General features: G+C 31.0%; 5 protein-coding genes across 21 annotated transcripts; 1 reads left to right on the top strand and 4 right to left on the bottom strand.

Annotated features, from left to right (window-relative positions):
• Window positions 1-4: 4 nt before the first annotated feature.
• LOC131671446 (uncharacterized) lies at window positions 5-2338 on the bottom strand. 8 transcript variants are annotated; one of them, XM_058947856.1, is made up of 9 exons: window positions 2086-2319; window positions 1692-1756; window positions 1516-1616; window positions 1343-1426; window positions 1198-1278; window positions 984-1124; window positions 824-910; window positions 583-741; window positions 12-509 (listed from the first exon to the last, which is right to left on the bottom strand). In XM_058947856.1, exons 1-9 carry the CDS (start codon window positions 2094-2096, stop codon window positions 477-479), a joined length of 762 nt encoding a protein of 253 aa, XP_058803839.1. In that variant the 5' UTR covers window positions 2097-2319; the 3' UTR covers window positions 12-476. The 8 variants fall into 8 exon arrangements, with proteins under 8 accessions (XP_058803837.1, XP_058803836.1, XP_058803840.1 ...); XM_058947854.1 differs by having other exon boundaries at window positions 5-509; window positions 830-910; window positions 990-1124; window positions 1516-1756; window positions 2086-2338; XM_058947853.1 differs by having other exon boundaries at window positions 6-509; window positions 830-910; window positions 1516-1756; window positions 2086-2333.
• Window positions 2339-3832: 1494 nt separating this feature from the next.
• Window positions 3833-8398, top strand: LOC131671462 (SCY1-like protein 2). Its single transcript, XM_058947892.1, has 7 exons — window positions 3833-4439; window positions 4740-5426; window positions 5505-5834; window positions 5926-6228; window positions 6305-6689; window positions 6758-7145; window positions 7219-8398. Exons 2-7 carry the CDS (start codon window positions 4767-4769, stop codon window positions 7688-7690), a joined length of 2538 nt encoding a protein of 845 aa, XP_058803875.1. The 5' UTR covers window positions 3833-4439; window positions 4740-4766; the 3' UTR covers window positions 7691-8398.
• A 183-nt stretch (window positions 8399-8581) lies between these two features.
• Window positions 8582-14962, bottom strand: LOC131671463 (zinc finger protein 121-like). 8 transcript variants are annotated; one of them, XM_058947899.1, is made up of 5 exons: window positions 14288-14643; window positions 13674-13891; window positions 12937-13200; window positions 10986-11510; window positions 8582-10851 (listed from the first exon to the last, which is right to left on the bottom strand). In XM_058947899.1, exons 2-5 carry the CDS (start codon window positions 13848-13850, stop codon window positions 10303-10305), a joined length of 1515 nt encoding a protein of 504 aa, XP_058803882.1. In that variant the 5' UTR covers window positions 13851-13891; window positions 14288-14643; the 3' UTR covers window positions 8582-10302. The 8 variants fall into 8 exon arrangements, with proteins under 8 accessions (XP_058803882.1, XP_058803880.1, XP_058803881.1 ...); XM_058947897.1 differs by lacking the exon at window positions 14288-14643 and adding an exon at window positions 14906-14962 and having other exon boundaries at window positions 8585-10851; window positions 13680-13891; XM_058947898.1 differs by lacking the exon at window positions 14288-14643 and adding an exon at window positions 14675-14887 and having other exon boundaries at window positions 8585-10851; window positions 13680-13891.
• Window positions 14963-15792: 830 nt separating this feature from the next.
• LOC131671453 (U3 small nucleolar RNA-associated protein 4 homolog) lies at window positions 15793-18516 on the bottom strand. 2 transcript variants are annotated; one of them, XM_058947874.1, is made up of 5 exons: window positions 18282-18516; window positions 17117-18103; window positions 16558-17023; window positions 16160-16462; window positions 15793-16086 (listed from the first exon to the last, which is right to left on the bottom strand). In XM_058947874.1, the coding sequence occupies exons 1-5, from the start codon at window positions 18380-18382 to the stop codon at window positions 15970-15972; spliced, it is 1974 nt and encodes a 657-aa protein (XP_058803857.1). In that variant the 5' UTR covers window positions 18383-18516; the 3' UTR covers window positions 15793-15969. The 2 variants fall into 2 exon arrangements, with proteins under 2 accessions (XP_058803857.1, XP_058803855.1); XM_058947872.1 differs by having other exon boundaries at window positions 16558-18103.
• A 1911-nt stretch (window positions 18517-20427) lies between these two features.
• LOC131671455 (DNA/RNA-binding protein KIN17) lies at window positions 20428-22160 on the bottom strand. 2 transcript variants are annotated; one of them, XM_058947877.1, is made up of 2 exons: window positions 22024-22160; window positions 20428-21929 (listed from the first exon to the last, which is right to left on the bottom strand). In XM_058947877.1, exon 2 carries the CDS (start codon window positions 21917-21919, stop codon window positions 20708-20710), a length of 1212 nt encoding a protein of 403 aa, XP_058803860.1. In that variant the 5' UTR covers window positions 21920-21929; window positions 22024-22160; the 3' UTR covers window positions 20428-20707. The 2 variants fall into 2 exon arrangements, with proteins under 2 accessions (XP_058803860.1, XP_058803861.1); XM_058947878.1 differs by having other exon boundaries at window positions 20428-21939; window positions 22024-22157.
• Between the last annotated feature and the right edge of the window lie 343 nt (window positions 22161-22503).

Here is a 22503-nt window from a genome sequence, read left to right as displayed (position 1 = left end):
ACGTCGCTCGCGAACACTCATCGAGCGCGCTAATCAATAGCCACGGGCACGCGCAGCTACGACCAAGCATGTGGCCGCCCCCGCGTTTCACAGCTTCGCAACCGCTCGCTCTTTTCCGTGCTCTGTTGGGCTTTTCAGCACCTTCGACGAGTCCTACCTTACTGCGTACTTTGCAATTTTTCCCGACTGCGCACTCGGAGTGTCGGAGAATACAAAAAAGGCAGCGATATATCTTACCTTCGACAAACACTATGCAAGCAGGACGAACGATATTTTTTCTTTTTTAGCGAAACGAATGAGGTACCGTAATTATCAAATCACATAAACTTTATTCTACAAAATGATCAAAACGAAACATTGGACAATTTAAAAATAAAATCATCGAGTTACTCTACATCAGTTACGATGAATTAAAAACAGATGTATGACGAACTAAGTATAAAAACAAGAACAAACGATCGAAGTTACAAGCCTGCTTAGTAATGAACAATAAATGTTTGACCGAGCTTCTGCAAAATAAAAACAATCGTTGGAAATGGAATTCAATTACGACTCTGGCATCAATGATTTGCAGTTACCAACCTTATGTATTTTTAATTCACCAGTCTTTAGTTCCGTACGCTTTTTCGCTGCTCGAGTGTTACCTACGGTTTTCGGTTCGAATATCCCTGTAACTTTGGTTCTGGAGATTCTCAAGCTACCGGTTTCTATCGCGTGATTTTCTCTGCCTTTACCTTGAAACTGTAAATATTTTTTCAAAATGTCACATGATTCAATCATTACACTTTTGAAGATAAATAGATTAACTTTTCTTTTAACTGACGGTTACAGATTTCTTTGATAATGGACTTTGTAACATTTTTGATTGCGTTCTCAATGGCAAAGACGCTATGATTTTCTTATCTGTGTCCTACGAAATTGTAAATATATAAAAACAAGTTTTTTTCAATTAATTTAAACGTGAAGAATATTTCGATCGTTACCCTTACTGTGTTTTTTACGTAAGGCACAGTCTCATTGCCATTGCGCCCTACACATTTTTTTGCCTCCTTTTTGTGCACAACTTGTGCTGGCCGAGATTTGATTTGGACCTTCTTCTTATAATCAGCACCACAAGTAGATTTCTAGGATAATCGATAAAAATCAATGAAAAATCAGTGTCAATATTTTTTACAAAATAAAAAAAAAGCAAATTACATTTAACTTTTTTTGGAGTAAATAATCTACATCATATATGTTGATTTTGGTTGGAGTTTTGTAGCTTGTCGCCTCTTCTTTCTAGCAATACAAGATTTTGATTAAATTCGTAAAATTCCAATCTATATGATAAACGGCTACTTACCGATTTGGTCAAAATTCTGAGCATGTTTGTCGTTGCTCTTAGTTTTTCAAGTAAAAGACTCTTTTCTTGGACCAACTGTGAGACCTTGAAAGTTTTTAGTCTCGTTATTGTTGTATGAAAAAATTAATAAAAAATAAAGTGTCATATCAATAGCGATTTTTTAAAAAAATTACTTGTGCTCGAAGTGCTATTGTTTCTTCCAGCAAAGTTATATTTTCATTTTTCAATTTTTCAACAGCTTTGCAATTTTTGTCCGATCTCCGTTCGTAATATTCTTTAACAGTAATTATCACGTTGTTTTTATCACTCAAGACCAACATTATCAATATTTTTACAGAAAAAATTATACCGCACAACAGGTTGATGAGGAATTGTTGGGCCTTGGTAAGAGGAGGTACCGCAAGGCGTTGGATTCTTCAGTACATGTAAAACAAAGAATATACAATAACGTAAATACAACTTTTCGCGGTACGCCAGAACATTCGCTATAAATATATTCCTTTATAATTATTGAAATTGTGCTCTGCTCGTTTATTTATTTATTTTTTTTATTTTTGCGAAAATCAAAGAGAAGATAAAAAACCAATAAAACAATCAAAAATAAATAAATAAATGTAATTAAAACCGCTACTGATTGTACGCCAATCGATCGTTTACGCTACTTTCTTATCTTTGAACAATAAGCGTCAGGAATACGATTGACTGTATAAGCACTATTAAACTTTACGCAAAAGTACACTTACATATTTTCCATTCTGAAATTACAAATTGAAAATGAAATTGAAATGTACTGGAAATTGAAATAATTGCAAAAGAAAGCGTATCTGAAAGACTGTTAGCCGCAACGGAATTGCTTTCAAAATCGTTGACACACTGTTTACAGTGCCGTTTGTGTCTGGGCAGACGGTCTGATCCGATTTGAAGTGATTTATAATTGATTTGATCGAAATGGAGCGACACCTATTGCGTATGTGTTGCATAAAAAATAGGCAACCTTGATTTAAATTCAAGTTAGGAATTGCCAATTACGTAAACTTTTGTCAGTTACGCATAAAATGGTGCTTTTCAATCGACGATAGGCCGATGCAAATAAATCTATTTCAGGGATGTGTGATGTTCGTATCACTTATAAATAAAAATAATTCGAACTCTTGTAATGTAGCTAATGAGTAAGAATTTGTTTCCGATGATTTTACTCTAATTTCAAGATAATAAATAAATGAAACAAATATAATCATTAAGTAAATCAAATATATATAAGTAATTGCAAAATATTGAGGAAAGTCAGACAATGCCCTAGTTTCTTATGGTGCGAGTTGTCCCATAAGCAGAGCTAAAGTCTTTCTTGGATAGGATATAATTCGGCCCAAGTTTCTTATAGTGCGAGATGTTCTATAAGTCGAGCTCAAATTATAAGGAAAGGTTAGTCTTGCTTAGTAAATCACAATGAGAGAAAGAACTTAGGTGTTAATCCAAGTTTATTCAAACTCATGCGCTCACTTTGCAAGGCTAGAAGTGAATCCCTTAGCCTGTGCAAAGGTGGGCCTATTTATACACAGATTTTCCCGCTTATTATTGCAAGAGAGATTTCATCGAAAATTCGAGATACATTCGCGAATTTTGAGAAATGGTTTTTCTTAATTTACAAGTAAATAGCCATTAATATTAAGTTTTTAACACGTGTAAATTTTACAGAATTAGTTATTTGTTGATTTTATACAATATACAATTATCGCCAATAGTGTTGTCAAAAGTTATTAACTAATAAAGTTAATTAACGTGATATTACATTATTTACAATAGAAAATTGTTAAAATTTCATATAACCTTAAAGTTGATTAATTTTGGAAGTATTTTCCAAAATTAATTATTTAAATTAATTAATAACATTTGAATTATGACTAATTTTTCATATTTGTAACGGTTTTCTTCTAATCTTAATATGCGATTATTAGATTAATTATCTAAGATTTCTAAATCATAAAATTGTCATTATCAAGTATTAACTTAATATTTTCGTTCTATATATAGCTTATTGTTTAAATAAATTATTATTTGTTTATTTATTAATAACAGTTGTTATTTAGCTGTTATTAATGAAACCAATTCTTACTCATGTTCTATGCTTATTCATTTTACATATAAATTATTTATATTTTTCTAATATTTCATATGTTAATAAATAAATTAACTTTACATATCGATATTCATTATAAATTTATAATTAAATGAGATATTGTGAATCTGTATGTTAAAATCTATATAATTGATACTTTGTTATATTCAAATTATCTATGATTAACATATTTTTCTCAATATTATGGTTCAGTATATCTATGTCTATTATTTGTGACGTCACGCTATTTGTTTTGACTAAACTCTTATTTGTATACAGTCGCGTAAACAGTGAGGTAGCGCCGCTTAATGTATTGTTTTGACTAACAGATAAATACGTTAGACTAGTAGCAGTCATTTAATAAACAGCTCATAAATAGGACCGTTACAGATGTTTGTAGAAATATTTCAGAATATCTTTTACCAGTGAATTTTTATCTTTTTTTCGGAAAGCCCAAGAACAGTAAAACCAATTATTTAACATAAATAATTGATCGCTGATCGAAATTTGAATTATTTAGTAAAATAAGATAAAATGCGTAAAAATCTGTAAAAAAACCGCATCGACGAATCATCAAAATATATATTGGCAGATCGTTAATGAAATAAACAACGTTGATCTTTTGATTTATATGAGCGCTTACAACCATCTATCATAGCATCGATGTTTACAAAGTTTCAAAGCCAAACGCTTATATCTATATTACATTAACATAAGATCGTCATTATTCGACCATTCATTTGAACAGAAAACGAGTGTATTCCGCAAGACGATGCACGCAGCACGGCAATTCGAGGTGTAGACGCAGATAGCTTAAGCAAGGTGGTTGCTTGCCGAGTGTGAGACATTTCGTATGTCACTTTTAAACTCTTGTGCAAAAAAAATTGCTTTTTTGTATAATACGATGATCAAACCTGTATAAAATGACTGTATAGAAAGATGAATATTATTAAAATATTTTTTACGAGGATTTGTTAATAGGTAAGTGAAACATTAAATAAAGTTTGAGTGTGATAACAACACGACTTTCCTATATCTCCATTCCAGTCTCTATATAAGTTCATTTTTCATCATTTTTCAAATAAACAATTTGGTTGAGCCTTAAATATTCGCTTTTTATCGTTGTTTTATTATTACAAATCTTTATAAAAATGTCTCAGCGTCTAACCTAAAATTTTTCATCATTGTTTTAGTGATCTTAAGATTGTAAACAATTGATGTGAATTTATTTTTGGCATAGTATTATCAAAAATTCCTTAAACTCAATTTATTTGTTTATAGAAATTATACTAAAAGAAAGTATCAGACATGGAAGTACTAAATAAACTACGTAATACTGTCACCAATACCTTGAGTAATACTGTTAGTAGTACCGCTCATAGTTTGTCACAGTTATCTAGTGTTTTACCTGGAAATCCAGTGACAAGAGAATTTGAAGCTACCGCCCATATATGTAGTGCTGGCCCTGGATTACTATGGAAAGTATACAGTGGCTTTAAAAAATCAACAAAACAGAAAGCTGCGATATTTGTATTTGAAAAACGTTTATTAGATCAGTGGACTGACAAAACAACAAGGGATATTATTTTAGATACATTGAGAAAAGGTGTTGTTCAGTTGACAAAACTCAGACATCCACAAATATTAACAGTGCAACATCCTCTGGAAGAATCAAGAGACAGTTTAGCTTTTGCTACTGAACCAGTTTTTGCAAGTTTAGCAAACATTTTAGGATTTGTAGATAATTTACCGCAATCAGCTCAAGCTACTTTTAGAGATTACAAAATATTAGATCTTGAAATAAAATTTGGACTATATCAATTGGGTGAAAGTTTAGCCTTTCTACATAATGATGTTAAAATGTTACATCGGAACCTCTGCCCTGAATCTATTGTAGTTAATGATCATGGAGATTGGAAAATTTTTGGCTTTGACTATTGTAGCATCAATCAAACTCCTGAAGATAAGGTAAATAAGCTTAAAAACTTTAACTAACTAAGAGATCTTATAAATATTGTAATCTTATTATTCATGATCTGATTTCAGCCAAGCTGGGCTTGCATAGATAACAATTCAATCCCTAGTACTGTTAGAACTCCTATTTACTATCAAGCTCCAGAATGTATTAAAGCATCTACCATAGGCCCACCTAGTGATATATTTTCTCTTGGTGTACTAATTTGTTATCTTCATGCTCATAATCATGGTCTATGGAATTCTCAAAATGATTTAGCAAATTACAAGCTATATTTAGAAGAGTTAAAAAGTGCAGTTTCTTCTTCCAGTTTTAATTTGCCAAACATATTGAAAGATACTGTCAAACTAATGCTACATAATGATCCAGAATTGCGACCTGATGCATATCAATTTATAAAGGTAAATGTCTTATTTAAAATATTTATTGTAGTTTATGCACAATAATTCACATAGCAATAAAACAAATATTACATTTTTCCAACTTTTTCAGATTGAATATTTCAATGATATAGAAGTGAAAACATTGATATACTTAGATAAACTTTTTCAATGGGATAATTTTCAAAAGTCTAAATTTTATAAAGGATTACCGCAAATTTTAAAGCAATTTCCACGACGAGCTGTTTTGCAGAAAGTACTGCCAGCTCTTCAAAAAGAATTCGTAAATGCACCTATGATTCCATTTCTTCTCCCAAGCATCCTTCAAGTCATGGAAGACTGTACAAATCAAGAATTCAATGAACGAATTCTTCCTATGTTGAAGCAAGTATTTGTTATTGAAGAACCCCCACAGGTACTGTTTATTACAGATTATCATTCCTAAATTATTTCTGTACAAGTCATTTTGCTACGTTGTGTATTTTTTCCAGATAAGCTTACTTTTATTACAAAAAATTGAACTATTATTAAAATGGTGTTCTCCAGATACTGTAAAAAATTTTATAGTTCCAATGATGACAAGAGCTCTAGATTCGAAATTAGAGCTACTTCAAGAACACTGTTTAGTGACACTACCATCAATTGTATCTATCGTAGATAGTGCGTGTATGAAAAATTCTGTCATACCAAGAATGAAAAAAATATGTTTGGCTGGCAGAACTGGGAACTATAGTTTGGGCATACGTGTTAATTGCTTACTATGTTTCTCGAAAATAGTTGAAAATCTTGACTCCTGGATTGTGAGGGAAGAAATTTTACCATTTCTCCAACAAATACCTTGTTCTGGAGAACCAGCAATTTTAATGGCAATTATAGGTATGCCTGTAGTCTACTATTTTTTGTTAATTTTATAAAGTGCGTTATTTTATTAAATCTATTTGCAGGTATTTTTAAATTAATTTTGACAAATAGCAAATTAGGGATAAGTAAAGATATATTAGCAACAAAAGTCTTACCGTTTCTGTTACCACTTTGTGTTGATCAGAGTTTTAGTCCTAAACAATACGAACTACTTGTTTCTCTAGTAAATGATATGATTACTCAAGTTACTATGGAACATCGCGAGGTATTACAACAGCTTCAAAAGAATAGGCAATTTCAAGAAAATATGTCTGATGCCTTAAATTTAACGACCTCTTCGAATCCCTTGGGAGACCTTTCGTCGCCTATAAATCCTCTTGAAATGTTTGAATCAAGCGCTTTCTCGTCACCTCTACAAAGTAAACCGCAAAATCCTCAGTCTCGTCCTCTTAGTTTAGACGAGAAGCATAGGTAATTTTGATTTATATCCTTTATAATTACGTATAAATTTGTGGAAACTTAATTTACTTTATACGAATTATAGATTAGCTAAGCAAGAAGAAATGAGTCAGCAAATAAAAAATCAAACCCCGGTGAAGCTTAATGTAAACCCAACTGCTGTGAAAGCCAAACCAAAGGATCTTACAGATACTTTATTAGCTAATAATTTGAATCAACTTAACTGGTCGACCAACAAAACAAATTTGTCAAGCACACAATCTTTAAATTACATGACTTCAACGAATTCTATGTCTGCGAACAACTTTTCACCAAGTAACAACACACAGCAATCGTTTGGGAACCGCATACAGCAACCGTCCACGATGAGCTGGAACCAAGCAGTGCCTCAGAACTTTAATACAAGTGTGAATATGATGCAATTAGGCAATTCAAATGCAGGATGGACGACTCCTGCTATGATGTTACCCAGTACTCCAATGTTGAATTCCAATTCTTCACAAAATCAGAATGCGCCGAAGTTATCGACGGAAGAAATTATGGACTTTTTAAAATGATTATACTCGTATTCAATCTATTCATTTGTTTGTTGTAAACATATAATCCTGGCGAAAAATATTCTGAATAACATTTTGTTTAGTTGATCGTTCTTAAAAACGCGAGTTAAAAATTATTAATTGAATCTTGTGAGATCTCGTTATCGATAAGTTATCATTAAAAGTGTATTAATAATGAAATTTATTCTAGATTATTTTGAATATATATTAATTTGTAAGTTATAGATCAATTTTTTTACCAGAAAACGAAATGAAAGAAAAATATTGCAATATTTATTTTCTTTTTATTTATATAAATATTTTTGCCACACTCCGTGCGCAAGGTGCGTTTTTCCCGCATGCACGGCAGAAAACGTGCGTTGAAAGTCGCACTTTCCACACGTTGTATAAAAAAATACGATGCGGCACATGTTCGGGAAAGTTTCTCGTCTCGCGTACCTTTCCACCCTCGCTTCGCTCAGGCGTAAACGCCACACAAAACAAGAATCTACTTTCCCGCACTTGTATCATTATGAACTATTAATGAAATTTCTAGTCCGTTTTTTTCAAATTAGTTTTAATATTGCAATCAAATTTTGACAAAATTTGCTGATTTGTAAATTGATTTATAAATTACATATTAATTAATGTAACTGTACTGTACATGATGTTATATTTATTTGGATTATTCATAAACTTTTATGTCAAGACAAATTTTTATTGTTGATAAATAAAAATAATAAAGTAGTAACGCAAAATTTTTTTGTAATTCTTCAAATTTGGCCACTTATTAGTATTGAAGAAATAAAAAGTAAGCAGGTTATTTCGAATTAAAAATACAATTTTAATAAGAAATTTAAATCAAAATACAGTTTCACATCATGATAAATCTAGTATACACTAGCAAAATCAAATACAATATGATGAATGAAGCTAGTGGTGTTCTAAACGAGATCAAAATAAAAGATTAAGTATAGATAAATGACTTATAACAAAAATAAAATGCAACATTATGCACATGATCGAGGCATAAAAATGTAAAAATATTCTATTTGATACACGGATCATTTGCCATTATATTCCTCTTCTAATTATTCTAATTCGACTTTCCATAAATCCTATCATTATTACAATTCATTTTAGGAAGGATAATTACACGTTACATCACACAGACGCAAAATAATTTAAAAACTATATATGTACAGTTATAAACGGTCATGGCTGGATTTCAATATGGTCACCTTTATTTTGTTTCTTTTAAGAGAAACATGTTACGTTGAACAAAATCATCATCTTCAAAAACTTACATATTCAAATATAATATTTAAATTTACTGTTTATTCAGTTTTCGTTACAACAATCGAAACTAACAATAGTTCAAAAATAGCTCTTCTGTCAATTTGCTCACTTTGAAAAACATCATATTAATATCAAACACTTAAAAAAAGTTTTGTGAAATTTTTGATATTACTATTATTTAAAATATATTATCTTTGCTTGCACTTTGTTTTATTAATTGAGAAGATTTATGAATTCAAAACCTGGTTTTGAATTTATGGATCTTCATATCTGTATATAGGTATGGTCTTAAAATTTCGAATGAAAATAATTCATTTTCTTAAATATCTCTAGCTTTTGAACTTACGTTTTCTTAGATGCTTTTGATTGCAACATTATTCTATAAACTTTTTCGTTTTCTCCGTCTCTCTCTCTCTGTCTCTCTCTCTCTCTCTCTCTCTCTCTCTCTCTCTCTCTCTCTCTCTCTCTCGTTCTCTCTTTACTCAGAAACTACTTATTTCATGTATCGTTAAGATTGCAAAATATACAACCATCTTTTTAAATGTGTGCATATGCGCGCGCACGCGCGTGTACATGTGTAATGAAATGCTTCGTTTGTTTTATTTATCAATTTATCTAAACTAGCATTTCGCGCTGCTTAATGAATTTACATTTTTTATTATCACTATTCCTGGCTAGAAATATAGATTGGAATGAAATATCTCACTACTCATTATGATATGATAAGTAATACAAAGAATTGATCGAAAAATGTATTTACTTAAACATAACGTATAATAATGTAATTTTTGTCGGTTAAAACATCAAATCGAAATACAAATGATTAATTCTAGATGAATAAAAAGCTTAATCACAGTATTTCAAATGCACAAAAAGAATTTCAATCACACACTGTGCATTTTTAATATACAAATATTATCTGTATATAAAAATAGAAAAAATAACTATAACAATAAAACTTAAGTTTAAATTACAAAAACATTGACTAACAAAAGTTCGTATTCAACGTAGCCAATAAAGTTTAAATAAAACAATCTCATTGTATAATGTTCTATTGCTGTCGTATTTCATTCATTTTTTGCATTCATAAAAAAACTGCTCCAAAATCATTTCCTTGCAATTCAAGCTAACATGACAATCAAAAGTATCAATACATTCTCACAAAAAACAATCAATTCTCTTATTCATTCCAATAAACATTATCCAGCCAGATCACTTTCGTGTCTCTTGACGAATTTATTGCTGTTACTGACCGCACGATTGCGGCCACGGACCAAATGTTCTTACATCTAATAATAGTAAAAAAAATCTAAAATAAATATAAACAAAAAACCTTAGGATGGCATCAAATATCTAGTATTCTGCGGCAAAATCTCATTCATATTAACAGCTTGTTGTTGTAATACAGAACCATCCTTGAGCACGTGTTCCTTGAACGCTGAAAAGGTTTGCATAAGACTCGAATCTCTTTGCAAGTTTTGTATATGCTGCAGAAATTGCGTAGTATCTTGCTTTAAACTACTTTCTTTTAGCAGATTGTTGATATCAGATCTGAGTAACATCGAGGTAGCCGTTGAATCGTTGCATGACGGCAGCTCGACGATTTCCTTTTTTGGCTTAACTTTTTTAATACCCAAATGCGTCTGAGTATGCTTATTTAGATGATCTTTGCGCGAAAAGGCTTTCTGACAGACCTGACAAGTGAAGTTTTTGTCGCCTGAGTGAATAACAAAGTGTCTGGTCAAATGTTCATTACGTTTGAAAGCTTTTTGGCACATTGGACACTTGAACGGACGCTCGTCTGAATGACCTCGCATATGCTGATCCAGATGCTCTTTACGCTTTAGCATTGCTCCACATTCTTTGCATTGATATTTTCGTTCCTGAAAAGATAATGCAAATTCAATAAATATTAAAACAATTTTACTGCAAAATTTTAAAGAAAACGATTTGTAAAATTTTAACGCAGTTCAATAGCTTAAAAAATATTAAATAAATTAGTAAATAGCAGATTTACCTGTACATGAACTTGCAAATGACGATCTATTTCAGTCATATGAGGAAATGCAAGGTTACATTCTGGGCAACAGTACAAATGCGATCCATCAAGTGCCACTGTGATTTTTATTTCACCAGTCTTGGCTCTAAATTTTATTCTTTTTTCTGGCTTTACTGTGTCTGGTTGTACTGATTGCTCTATTTTTTGAGGTTGAATTGGATTTTGAGTATTATTGTGATTTTCAGGTTGTTCTTCCATGTGAACATTTACATCACTAGGATTTAAGATCATGGAATGATCGTTGTTCACATATTGACTATCAGACTGCATTTGTGAAGTCTTATAAATTATTGGCACATTAGGAATGTTTAGAATATTATTTTGAGCTTGATCATTTCTTTGTTCACTATCTTTATCCTTCTTTGATTGCTCTGCTTGCATTTTAATCAATTGGTGCAACGTCAAAGGAAGGGTCGTAGATTGCAATTTTTGTATATATTCTGTCATACTTATACTTTGCGGCTGAAGACTTTGAGAATTCAACTGAAACATTTATATTAAATTGTGACTAACATTATCTGTTAAAGGCCACATCTTAAAAATAATTAGTTTTTCGATATGTACAATAAATATTTATTCATAATAACTATCAGTTTAGATTATTGGAATTTTGAAATATATTAGAAAAAAAATGTGAACTCAAAGGATTCATAATTAAAAAAGTTATTAATGATTTTGTAAAAGTAGGAACCATTAAGATGTACTAATGCTTATTGACAGTGATAGAGCTGAAATTATCCCTAGTGGGCATATAAGGGATAAATCAACAAAATATATTTTTATATAAAGTGTGTTATAAACCATTTTCATGTTCAAGTAAGATATGCAAATAAATCATATTTATGTGTAAGCTAATAATTAATTATAAACAGTCAATAACTTTTATCTGTCAGAAATATTTATAACTTATGAAATAATTTTGAGGTGTATGATGCATGAAAAAGCTCATCATTTTCAAATTTACAGTCACTGTGTTACATATACAAATATTTAGAATCAATTATGGAAAACAGTAAACAATAAATGACTAAATTAATGATAGAATGTTAATCATGAAAAGTATGAATGTAAATTTGAAAATTCATTCTATAAATTATTACATATAACTTAAATGAATCATGTATACATGCAATTAATCCATGTATAAATTAATCATTTAAGGATATCAGCCAATATTAAACAGAATATTGAAAGTTTTCTTAGTTGGTATGAAACATTTTTATTTTTCAAGCTCTTGGAATAAAGATTAATTTTCTTGATTGCAAATCTCAAATATATATTTAAAAAAGTTACTGTTAACATAATAGCTTATATATTAAAATGATTAGTATCATGTATGGTCCCAAGTGTCAGAGTAAACAAAAATCTTTTTTAGAGGACTTATTTTTTTGAGATCTAGATTTTAAAATATGTAAAGCACATCTTTAATAAAATCTTTTTTCATGTTCAAAGAGTAATTTTTCGATAAATAAAATAAAATATTTTTCAATGAAATTATAAAAAAATTAGACATGGAAAAATGATATTATTAAAAGTGTTACACTAATCTCAAAGTACAGATTATAGCAAATGAAATGAGCCTCCTAAAAATGATTTTGTTCAATGTTCATTCACTTCATATTCAATCTAGTGTTCAGGATGCACAATGATAAATTTTTTCAATAAATAGTATTATGTTGATAATAACTTCCGGGGATGCAAATTTAAGATTTTTGTTGTTGCAATTAAGAACATCAAAGTTTATTTCAAGTATTTTAAAATGAAAATATTTTTAATGAAACCTTTATTAGAATGATTTTTACAAGCCAACAAAGAAAACTTGCAATTTTCACTGTGTAACCTTGGCTGGTCCCCTTAATCCACATGATTTACTGTGTAAACTAAATAGGGTGAATAAATATAAACTTACTGTGCCAAAATTTATATCCTCAATTTCAAATTTTATATGGCTAGCATCATTTTTATTATCAGTATTTTCATCAGTTTGTGGAATATCAGAATTTTGAATGATTCTCATCGATGTATTATGAGATGAAACATTCACAGATGCATTGTTTTGATTGTAAGCCGGAATGTTAATTGCTTGCAAGCTCTGTTTTTCACAAAACTGCATCAATATATTTGTTTCAGGCCAATTTAAAATTGTGTTAGAATATTTGTTAGGAGAGTTGATCTGAAAAATTGTTTGTATGACAATTTTAGAGTTAAATCAAAGTTTATATTTTTTAACATAACAATTTTTTAAAAAACTGTAAGAAACATACGTTTTAAAGTTATTCTCTTTTCATTAATATTTTTCTTTCACATTTATCAGATAAGGGCATAAAATATACAGTTTTGATTAGATTTTTAGTTTTTGCTGAAATTTGACTTTTTTATTCATATAAAAATTGAATCTTATGTAATATAAACTATTTGTTAACTTTTACAAATATTTTATATGTACAAGCATTAGTTACAGTGCAAATTATATACAATAATCGCAATGAGCTTGACAATAAGAAGCCAACTAAAATTTAAAGTGCTTGTGTGCAAACATTAAGCAATGGAAATTGTTAGTGAAAGTGAAATTTTCGTAACAAAAAAACGAAAAACATGTATGTATGAACACCTAGAACATTTTAATGAGATGTAACAATAACAAACACTTACAACTTGTTTGCAATTAGTAGAATCAGCAGCTGTAGTATAAATGATGTTTTGTGAATTTTGTAGTTCATCACTCTCGTTTGATGCATAACTTACAGTGGTTACATTTGTTCGAGTTGTTAACTCGGAAAATTGTGGTAAAGTGTTTGGTGTATTATGTTCTGAATAATTCATTTTATTAAATGACCAAATGGAGGCTTCTATATTAACCTAATCTGTAAGGATGGAAAAAGTTCAAGAAAATTAATATCATACGACACAGAGGAAATGATGTTCATTTAATTATGAAAAAATTAAGTTAAATCTGCAATAAATCAAAACCTACATCCAACAATTAATGATTTTAATAACCCAAGTGCAACTTTAGCAAACAATATTTACAAAAATAACTCAAAAACAATAAATCTTAAAGGTTTATTATACACGTGATTCTAAGTAAAAAATGAAAACTCTCATTTGCAGAATTCAACACCACACAAAAAGTATTTTAAACGTCACATTTTCCACAAATATACTGACTAAATAATTAATATAACGTGTAAAATTTTCGGTACCTTTTCAAAAATCACGAATACTCATACAAAAATAGCTATACAGTGAGAAAAAGTAACCTTAAACAAATGTTGTCACCGTGTAAATAACGCCATTGAGTCGCCGTTAGCCGCCGTCCAAAGGGCCAAATGTTATCTCCTGGACGCCGGCTCCAGCGTGGCGAGCACCGAGTTTTCAACTCACACGAATGTTGAAAGCCAGCAATAAACTATTGTATTTAAATTATAGTAGCGAACCGGACGAAGAGGTGAGACCGAAAATAAGAAAGCCACATATATGAACGACTCGAATAAATACATACGCGGTCTCTGATCTAACACACACCGCGCGGGTTGTTTATAGGCGTCCGCCAGGGCATTCGGCGTGTATATATGTACAGGAAACATGGAGAAGGAGAAGGAGAATACACGCCATACAGAGCACCATGGAGACTAAAGCACACAAACCTTAGGGTATATCTATGTAAAATGTTTTTTGCGCATTATGCCTTTCGTACTTGTTTCGTCAACACATTGCTATTGTTATCTACAAAGCTTTATAGTTAAAAATTCATAACAAAAATTATCAACCTATACAATTTATTATTGGATTCAAAAACCTATTAATATAACGGTTAAAAGCAATTAATAATATCGAAAAGTAAATACGATTGGCACAAGGCGCAAAGCACAAGGGACCTTAGATTGTAAATACACCCTAAAAAGAACCCCGGACGTAGTTATCTACTGCTGCGTCGAGCTACGGAAAAGTGACCAACTTCAATCTATACATTCATGGCTGACTTCCACGACGATTATAAATTGGCCACGAAGGTATTGACTGAAGTACGCTACTGGCCATTTTGTCTAAGGGTCTGTCTCCATAGGGCCTGCCTGAGTCCGTCCGAGCCGGCCGAGATTTTTTATGGGCACGCCATCTCTATAATTTCGTATCCAATGGCGAGTTTCATAGTGAATGGCTGCGTTTACATAAACGAGCCCGATCGGACGCAGCCAATACGAGAAACGCATGAACACGAAATTATAGAGATGGCGTGCCCATAAAAAATCTCGGCCGGCTCGGACGGACTCAGGCAGGCCCTATGGAGACAGACCCTTAGCTCAGCCCAGCGCTGATTTTCATCTTGTCCCCGCAATGCGAGCGCTAAAAGCCGCAAGTAGTCGCGCTCATTTTAAAGATTTCAAGGATCCAAGTCCATGTTCAAGGGATAGGTATGTTCAAAATGCTACGCTCGAATGCAGATATCAACATTATTGCATAGTTCGACGTTAAAATCATCGGTGTAAAAATTAGAAAAGAATTAAACAAATGACAATCAATATTTTTATAATGAAATTTGATAAACATTATTTATTTATGAGTAATCGTTAAAAATTTAATATAACTTTTTTTACATACATACAATGTTTTATAACTTTCACAAAAATGCATTTTTTATCAAAAATCTTTTGAGCTATTATCCATATACATTTCTTATTTTTACAAAATGTAATATGTTAAATCTGATGTAGTTTTATATTTAATTAGTAGTATTAATATAATACTATTTATAAAATAATGAATCAGTTTTAATAATTCTTTGATACATCAATTTTTTATAACAATGATTGTAGTCACTTAAAACTGTTTATAAATTACAATTTGTCATATAAAACTGACTACAATGAAAATATTTAACTGCCAATTTTGTCTTAGTTTTTTACAGTCAACAATTTGCTAAAAAAAAATTCTATTATAACATTTACATGCCAAACCACTTTTGCTTTAATGTTGGAGGTAATTTTTCGCATAGTGATGTTGGATTGACTTCGACAGCTATCAGTTCAGAACTGCTCATCCATCCTAAATGTACCAGATGCTGAACAAAAATGTTAGTAGTAAATCTTCAACTATTTATGAACAAAAATTATTACAACTATAATGTAACATACCTTATACTTTTTTACAACTTGTATGGTGTGTTGAGAACTTGTGCTGGAGCTTGTACTACTTTCTTCTTTACAATAGCCATTTTCGAGTTTTGCTATTTTTGTTGTTGAACATGGAAGATCACTAGACTTGTTAATGACAAAAACTGTTGTATCATCATGCATAATTATAATGTTTTCATTGTTTTGATCAAAGGCAATATTAGTTATAGGAAAAGGTCTTGCCAACCATTGATTTGGCAGTCGACCTTGCAAATTGTTTGAAAATTCTGTATATTTCCTCTTTGGAATACTATATTCCACAATCTGTAACAGAGTTAACGGTTTTTTCATCAGATAAATTATTTCTTTGGCAATTTTAAAAATTTCATAAATATATAGTAACAATTTAATTTAATTACCTTATGGTCAGAATATACAATAACTAAATTATTGGTGTCCTTCTGTATTGCCATAGCAGTTGGTGGACAAGTATACTTTGGTAGAAGCCAAGCTTGTAATGATTCTGGACTGAGGTCACCTTCTATATTATAGGCTATTATATGACTTTGATAATCAGAACAAATCAAATACTTATTATCAGGTGAAAAACAAAGTAGTCCAACTGTTTTAATATCTTCTTTATCTGTAGTAAAGCATCCATGAAAACTTAAATAATGCTCTTTATTTAAAGTATATAAAGTTATAACAGTTTTGCCTTCTTCGTTGCTTACTGTTGCAAGAATTTTACTATTTGCACTGAAAAGCATTTTGTATACTTTTTTCTTGAGAGGTATATCACTATCTTGTTTATTAAGCTGAGCATGACCTTGTATCACATTAAAGTTAAACACTCTAATATGACTTTCTGTGGAGTACACAATAATACTAGAATCTCTAGTTATGGCACAAGAAATAATATTTTCATCCAATTTAGATTTCAATTGTAAAAGTTTTACAGGCTCATCTTCCAAAGGATACAAATGTCCAGGTCGCTCAAAAGTGGTATTACTTTTAGCAATATCACCTAGTCTCCATAATTCAAGAAAATTATGATATCTCAACAATATACATCGTGATTTTGAGCATACATAAATGCAAGGTGGTTGAAGTAGTGGTGGATATTTGACTAGAACCCTAGGTGGATAACTAGACTGAGCCAAGTAACCGTCTACTCCAGCAGAGTATAATTTACCACCTGCTTCAACAAGAGCTCGAACATCGTGAACATGTAGTCTTCTTTCAATTCCTCTAACCCATTGTATTCTTCCTGTAGATTTAGCAACTACTTTTGAAAATGTTCTAATTACAGGGTCAACACCAGCACAGTAAATTACATTTTTATCATGTGACATGGTAATGGAAAGTATATCAGCAGCATGACTTTCGTGAGCTTCAATCAGTGTACCCATATTTGAATCCCAAATTGATAATACACCTCTAGAATCTCCAGATACAATCATATTGTCCATAGTTACTGCCAAACACCACACAATAGTTTCCTTTTTGACCTCTTTTCTAGCTACTTGCATCTTATGTATTGCATGACCAGATGTTGCATTCCAAACCCTTACTGTATCAGTAGAACCACTGAAGATCATTTCTCCAGCATTATCCCATTTTAAGCACAATATTCTTCCTTTTTGTTTGTCAAAGATTTTTTCATAAATAAGAGATTCTTCAGTCACGAGAAAAGTGTTAATGTAACCATCTTCTGTGCCAACAGCTAAATGAGTTTGATTATTATCTATATCCATACACCAAGCTGCTCCTCCTGTGACTGCCACTTCATATTTTATGCTTAAAGTTGTCAAATCATATTCTGTTATCATACCACGTAAACCACAAGTAAATAATCTTGAGTCAATCCATAAAACAGCTTCTATTGAAGTATCACTTTGACCAGTAATCGTAGACTCAATAAAAGGAGCATTACCAATGTTCCAAATTTCTAATGAATTGTCATTTCTAAACAAAGGGCAAACAAAAATATGTGACTTAGATATTATAAAAAAAGAATTTACTACTAGTTTAATTTTTTAAAACAATAAAATGAAAAATTAATAATGAATATCAAAACGAAAACAAATAATAATAAATAGAAAACAATATTGTTAATTGAATCTTTAAACTGCACAGAACTAACCTTGTAACAGCCAATTTTTTACTTCTAGGTTCGTAAGAAAAGCACGTTATAGATTTTGGTTCTAAATTGTAAAAGCGTACGTTGTGTATTTTACAAGACATTTTTGCCAATGATTTTATTTAAAAATTAATTTTTGATTCACGAGTTTTAAAACATACATTCGCATGTTCAACGCACGTGGATTCGAAGAACGCAGCGGCATATAGTATACTATAGTATAGTTGTAGCTGCCTGATAGCAGCAATAACAGTACATATAACAGAATTGCATTTGCTATAGCTTTATTTCTTTTGTAAGTTTGCTTTTCTAAGTTTCGATTTTTGACTTTCGAGATTTTTAAACAAATGGAGGAAAGCCGGGATATTCAAGCTGTTTTTAATTTTGATGTTTATTGTTACTATTTTACAACATTTTAGTCGTCAAACTTGAAGAACAACAAATGTAAAGAAAAACTCTACTAATTTCAGTTTAAAAGGGAACTCAGATAGTCCGTATAAGTCCCTGTAAGGGTCTGTCTCCATAGGGCCTGCCTGAGTCCGTCCGAGCCGGCCGAGATTTTTTATGGGCACGCCATCTCTATAATTTCGTATCCAATGGCGAGTTTCATAGTGAATGGCTGCGTTTACATAAACGAGCCTGATCGGACGCAGCCAATACGAGAAACGCATGAACACGAAATTATAGAGATGGCGTGCCCATAAAAAATCTCGGCCGGCTCGGACGGACTCAGGCAGGCCCTATGGAGACAGACCCTAAAAAAGTTTGTTGGAAAAAGTTGTATAATTGAAGTTTAGAGAAAGGAAAGTTGCAGGCTGTCGGATCATTAAAATACTTATTTGAATGTGAGAAGTAAAAAAACTATACGCAGTTGATTTAGTGTACAGTACATTTTTAATAATTTTAATATTCGCGCGCTTTACTACATCTGTGTTTAATTTAGACTTGTGAATCTGACGCCCAAAAAAAATTTTTTTGGATTCACAAGTATGTATGCGCCACCAGGGGGCCTATTCTGAAAAAAAATTTTGTGGTAAATCAGTTTGTCACTTCAGTTTACCACAGAATTAATCACTTTAGATGTGATAAATGCTTATGACATGTGCTAAAATTTTTTTTCAGAATAGGCCCCGTGCTAAAATTTTTTTTCAGAATAGGCCCCCAGCTGTGTTATCTGGACCACGGAACGCAGAAATACGGACTGACACCGACTTCCCGCCATTCAAAGCGTCGAAGTTATGAACAATTTTTATTTAAAATGAGTAGCATTTAGCATAAATGCGAATACGGGGGATGATGGGGGATATTGAAATCTTAATTTTAAGCCATCAATCGTAATTATTCAACAACAATTATTAGAGAAAGAGGCCACTTCCGGTGCCAGGAGAAAATGCCAATTTTCACCCATTTCCCGTTGACTAATCGAAAATGGGAAATTACTACGAGTATCAGGGACAATTAGCGGAATTAATGCCGTTTTCCCATTTTCGCTAGCAATTTCCCATAAAAACCCGAGGGCCATCTTCACAGTCCTCAAAACTACTACAGCCACACTGCTAGACGACACAGATAGCACAGTAGTGAAAATTTGAATTTTATTCTACTTTGAATCTTTCACGCTTTATATTGTAGCTAGTAGTAAATTTAATTTATAAACCATTTTTTGTATTTAATAGTTTCTATGACTGTTAATAATAGAAATATACAGTGAGTAAATCGTTTCACAATTATCTATAAAATTTAAATGAATATTATTGCCTTGCAATTTTTATTGAAAATAAGATAAAATAAAACGTATGAAAAAATATATATCTTATTTTTGTATATTTGATCTTAAGAGATGTATGCTTAGGAAATCTCATCAGGATATCGAATCTGTCAAAAAAGCATTTTTAAACATATTATAAATTAACACAGATAAGTTTCAAATTAATTACTAATAATATTCTAACATGGGGCTACCTAAAACTTTTAATTCTGATTAAGGTTAAGATATTTTATAAACATACACTTACTGAAATTTTGGGAATATTTTCCAATACATATTGGAATGATTTTTTTCATTGATTTTTGTCAAATAGTGCTTGTGGGATGCCAGTGAAAGTTTTATTTACCAATGAATGTTAATAGTAGTAGTACCTTATAAATTTCATTATTTATTTATACATCCATTTTAATAGAATCTTAACATTGGTATGTAAAATAAAGGTTTAATTAATGCAATGAATATCACAATAACAAAAGGAAAGCCTGCTAAGCAATGCTGGTAAAATTAAATGCTTGTTTTCCAACATTTTTCACCATTGTAGAATTATGTATCAGAAATGAATTACGGAATTATTTCTATATGACATAATATTTTATAAATAATCTAAAAATATTTACAGTTGATATAATATAATAAACCATTGCATTATTTATCATTTTTTTCATCCAACATATTTAGAAATTTGTTCATAAGGAATTCTTTTTAAAAGTTTCTTTTTGTCTTTCAACTCAACATCAACACAAAAATCATCTATTCTCACCTTTTCTATCACACCAATTTCACCATCATATTTTCCCCATAAAATCATTATATCTCTTCCAATTGAAGGAATAACAGTTTCAAGATGCTCTTGATCTATTTTTATAATATGATTTTCAACATTTTCTGGTGATTTTAGTTTCACTTTTCCAACAAAATGATCCTTATCAACCAATTCTACTACAGTACCTTTGGCTTTGTAATATTTTTCTCCCAATGATTTAGTCACAATTTTAACTGATAAACCTATCCTCAACCAACCTTTCCTCTTGTCATATTCTTCTTTACTATTATACTCTTTTTTGGCTTTCTTGCATGATTCTGGATCATCTTCTGATTCTTTACGTTTTAAGTTAATTTTACTTTCTGTAGAGTTACTAACCGTCTCTTCATCTTCACTTAAAGGTTCTTCTTTGATTTTTATTTTACTTGTTTCTGGAGCTTTTTTAACAGGTAGAATTGGTTGGATTGGTAATATCTTTTTAGGTTTCAATTTTATATCCAGTACTAAAGGTGCACCATCTGTTCTTTCTAGAGGTTGTTTGAATTCTTCTGCAGGCTCATTATTAGATTTTCCTTTCTTGACTTGCTTTTTAATAAAATGCATCATTCGTTCTTGATCATCCTTATCCATCTTTTCTTTCTTCTCTTTTTTCTCTTGTGCAGCAAGTGTTTCTGGATCTCTATCTATGTATGTAACAAACCAACCTTTCTCTGTCTCATCAACAATACATTTACCACCTTTACCTAACCATTTAACAAAAGCAGTAAGAGTCAACCAAATTGTTGCATTCATGTGAATATGGTTGCGGTCAGTAATATACTCTTGATAAACTCGATTGGCAGGAACTCTTTTGGTACCAAATTGTCTCTTCAAAATACTCAAATATCCATCAGCAAAGTCTCTAGAAAATTGGTCCATATATTTATGTGCATTGTCTGCAAATAGCAATAATTGTCTGTGATGTGATTCAGACATGGTGTGACACTTGAAACCATTTTCATCCCTGCATTGTTTCTGACACATCTGGCAATACCATCTCAATTTTTGTAAACCCTTCGATTTGATCTTATTTGCTATGTATTTTGGTGTTCCGACTTCGTGCTTGCCCATTTTCAATAACCTAGAACAAACTTGCTTGACTTTATTTACAGTTCTATTATAATTCAATTAAATCTACTTTTTCTTATTTAAGGTGTTTCTTGTGTATCTCTTACCTTTCTAAAAATTATTATTTTAAAATATGGAAATTCCTTCCTCCAGTTTTAGTAATTTGCAAGAAAAACCATCAATCAATAAACCAAGAAAAAATAAAATGTTAATTGCTTATGTCAGCATTCATTGAGGCAATATGAAGTAAACACTGAACTGACTGAACATAACCCCGTAATTGTTGACATAGAAGTGCTGCCCTCTGACAGATAAATCGCACAATGCTGGTATTTAAATTTGGTAAACAGACTTTATTTTGAGCGGCAAGATCTCATCAGACCAAGCTAGCAAGCGTTATATCTCTGTAAAGTCTCATTTGAAAACCAAAGCATCAATTGTCAAAAACTTGGCCATTGAATAAAACTCATAACGTACTAATATCCAAACCAACTACTACTGAATTCAAAACTAAAAATCAGAATAAAGTTTGACAAAACACCCAACTCAATTCAAGACTTAAAAACATATATGGAAATCATGTGAAC

This window comes from Phymastichus coffea, unplaced genomic scaffold, assembly GCF_024137745.1.
Source record: "Phymastichus coffea isolate CEN01 unplaced genomic scaffold, Cenicafe_Pcof_1.1 PCOF00126, whole genome shotgun sequence".
Lineage (NCBI taxonomy): Eukaryota > Metazoa > Arthropoda > Insecta > Hymenoptera > Eulophidae > Phymastichus > Phymastichus coffea.
The sequence above is the reverse complement of the archived record's forward strand: the minus strand, read 5'-3'. Positions and strand labels throughout refer to the sequence as shown.

Coding starts and splice junctions, on each gene's coding strand:
- LOC131671455 (XM_058947877.1), bottom strand. CDS start 21,919: ATGGGCAAGCACGAAGTCGGAACACCAAAATACATAGCAAATAAGATC.
- LOC131671462 (XM_058947892.1), top strand. CDS start 4,767: ATGGAAGTACTAAATAAACTACGTAATACTGTCACCAATACCTTGAGT. Junction 5,835..5,925: donor ATGCATATCAATTTATAAAG/GTAAATGTCTTA, acceptor CAACTTTTTCAG/ATTGAATATTTCAATGATAT. Junction 6,690..6,757: donor AATTTTAATGGCAATTATAG/GTATGCCTGTAG, acceptor ATCTATTTGCAG/GTATTTTTAAATTAATTTTG.
- LOC131671453 (XM_058947872.1), bottom strand. CDS start 18,382: ATGTCTTGTAAAATACACAACGTACGCTTTTACAATTTAGAACCAAAA. Junction 18,104..18,281: donor AAAAAATTGGCTGTTACAAG/GTTAGTTCTGTG, acceptor CCCTTTGTTTAG/AAATGACAATTCATTAGAAA. Junction 16,087..16,159: donor AAGTTGTAAAAAAGTATAAG/GTATGTTACATT, acceptor ATTTTTGTTCAG/CATCTGGTACATTTAGGATG.
- LOC131671446 (XM_058947851.1), bottom strand. Junction 1,427..1,515: donor CAATAGCACTTCGAGCACAA/GTAATTTTTTTA, acceptor AAAACTTTCAAG/GTCTCACAGTTGGTCCAAGA. Junction 1,125..1,197: donor TACTCCAAAAAAAGTTAAAT/GTAATTTGCTTT, acceptor CGATTATCCTAG/AAATCTACTTGTGGTGCTGA.
- LOC131671463 (XM_058947899.1), bottom strand. CDS start 13,850: ATGAATTATTCAGAACATAATACACCAAACACTTTACCACAATTTTCC. Junction 13,201..13,673: donor ATTGCAAACAAGTTGTAAGT/GTTTGTTATTGT, acceptor ACAATTTTTCAG/ATCAACTCTCCTAACAAATA. Junction 10,852..10,985: donor ATTTGCAAGTTCATGTACAG/GTAAATCTGCTA, acceptor TTATCTTTTCAG/GAACGAAAATATCAATGCAA.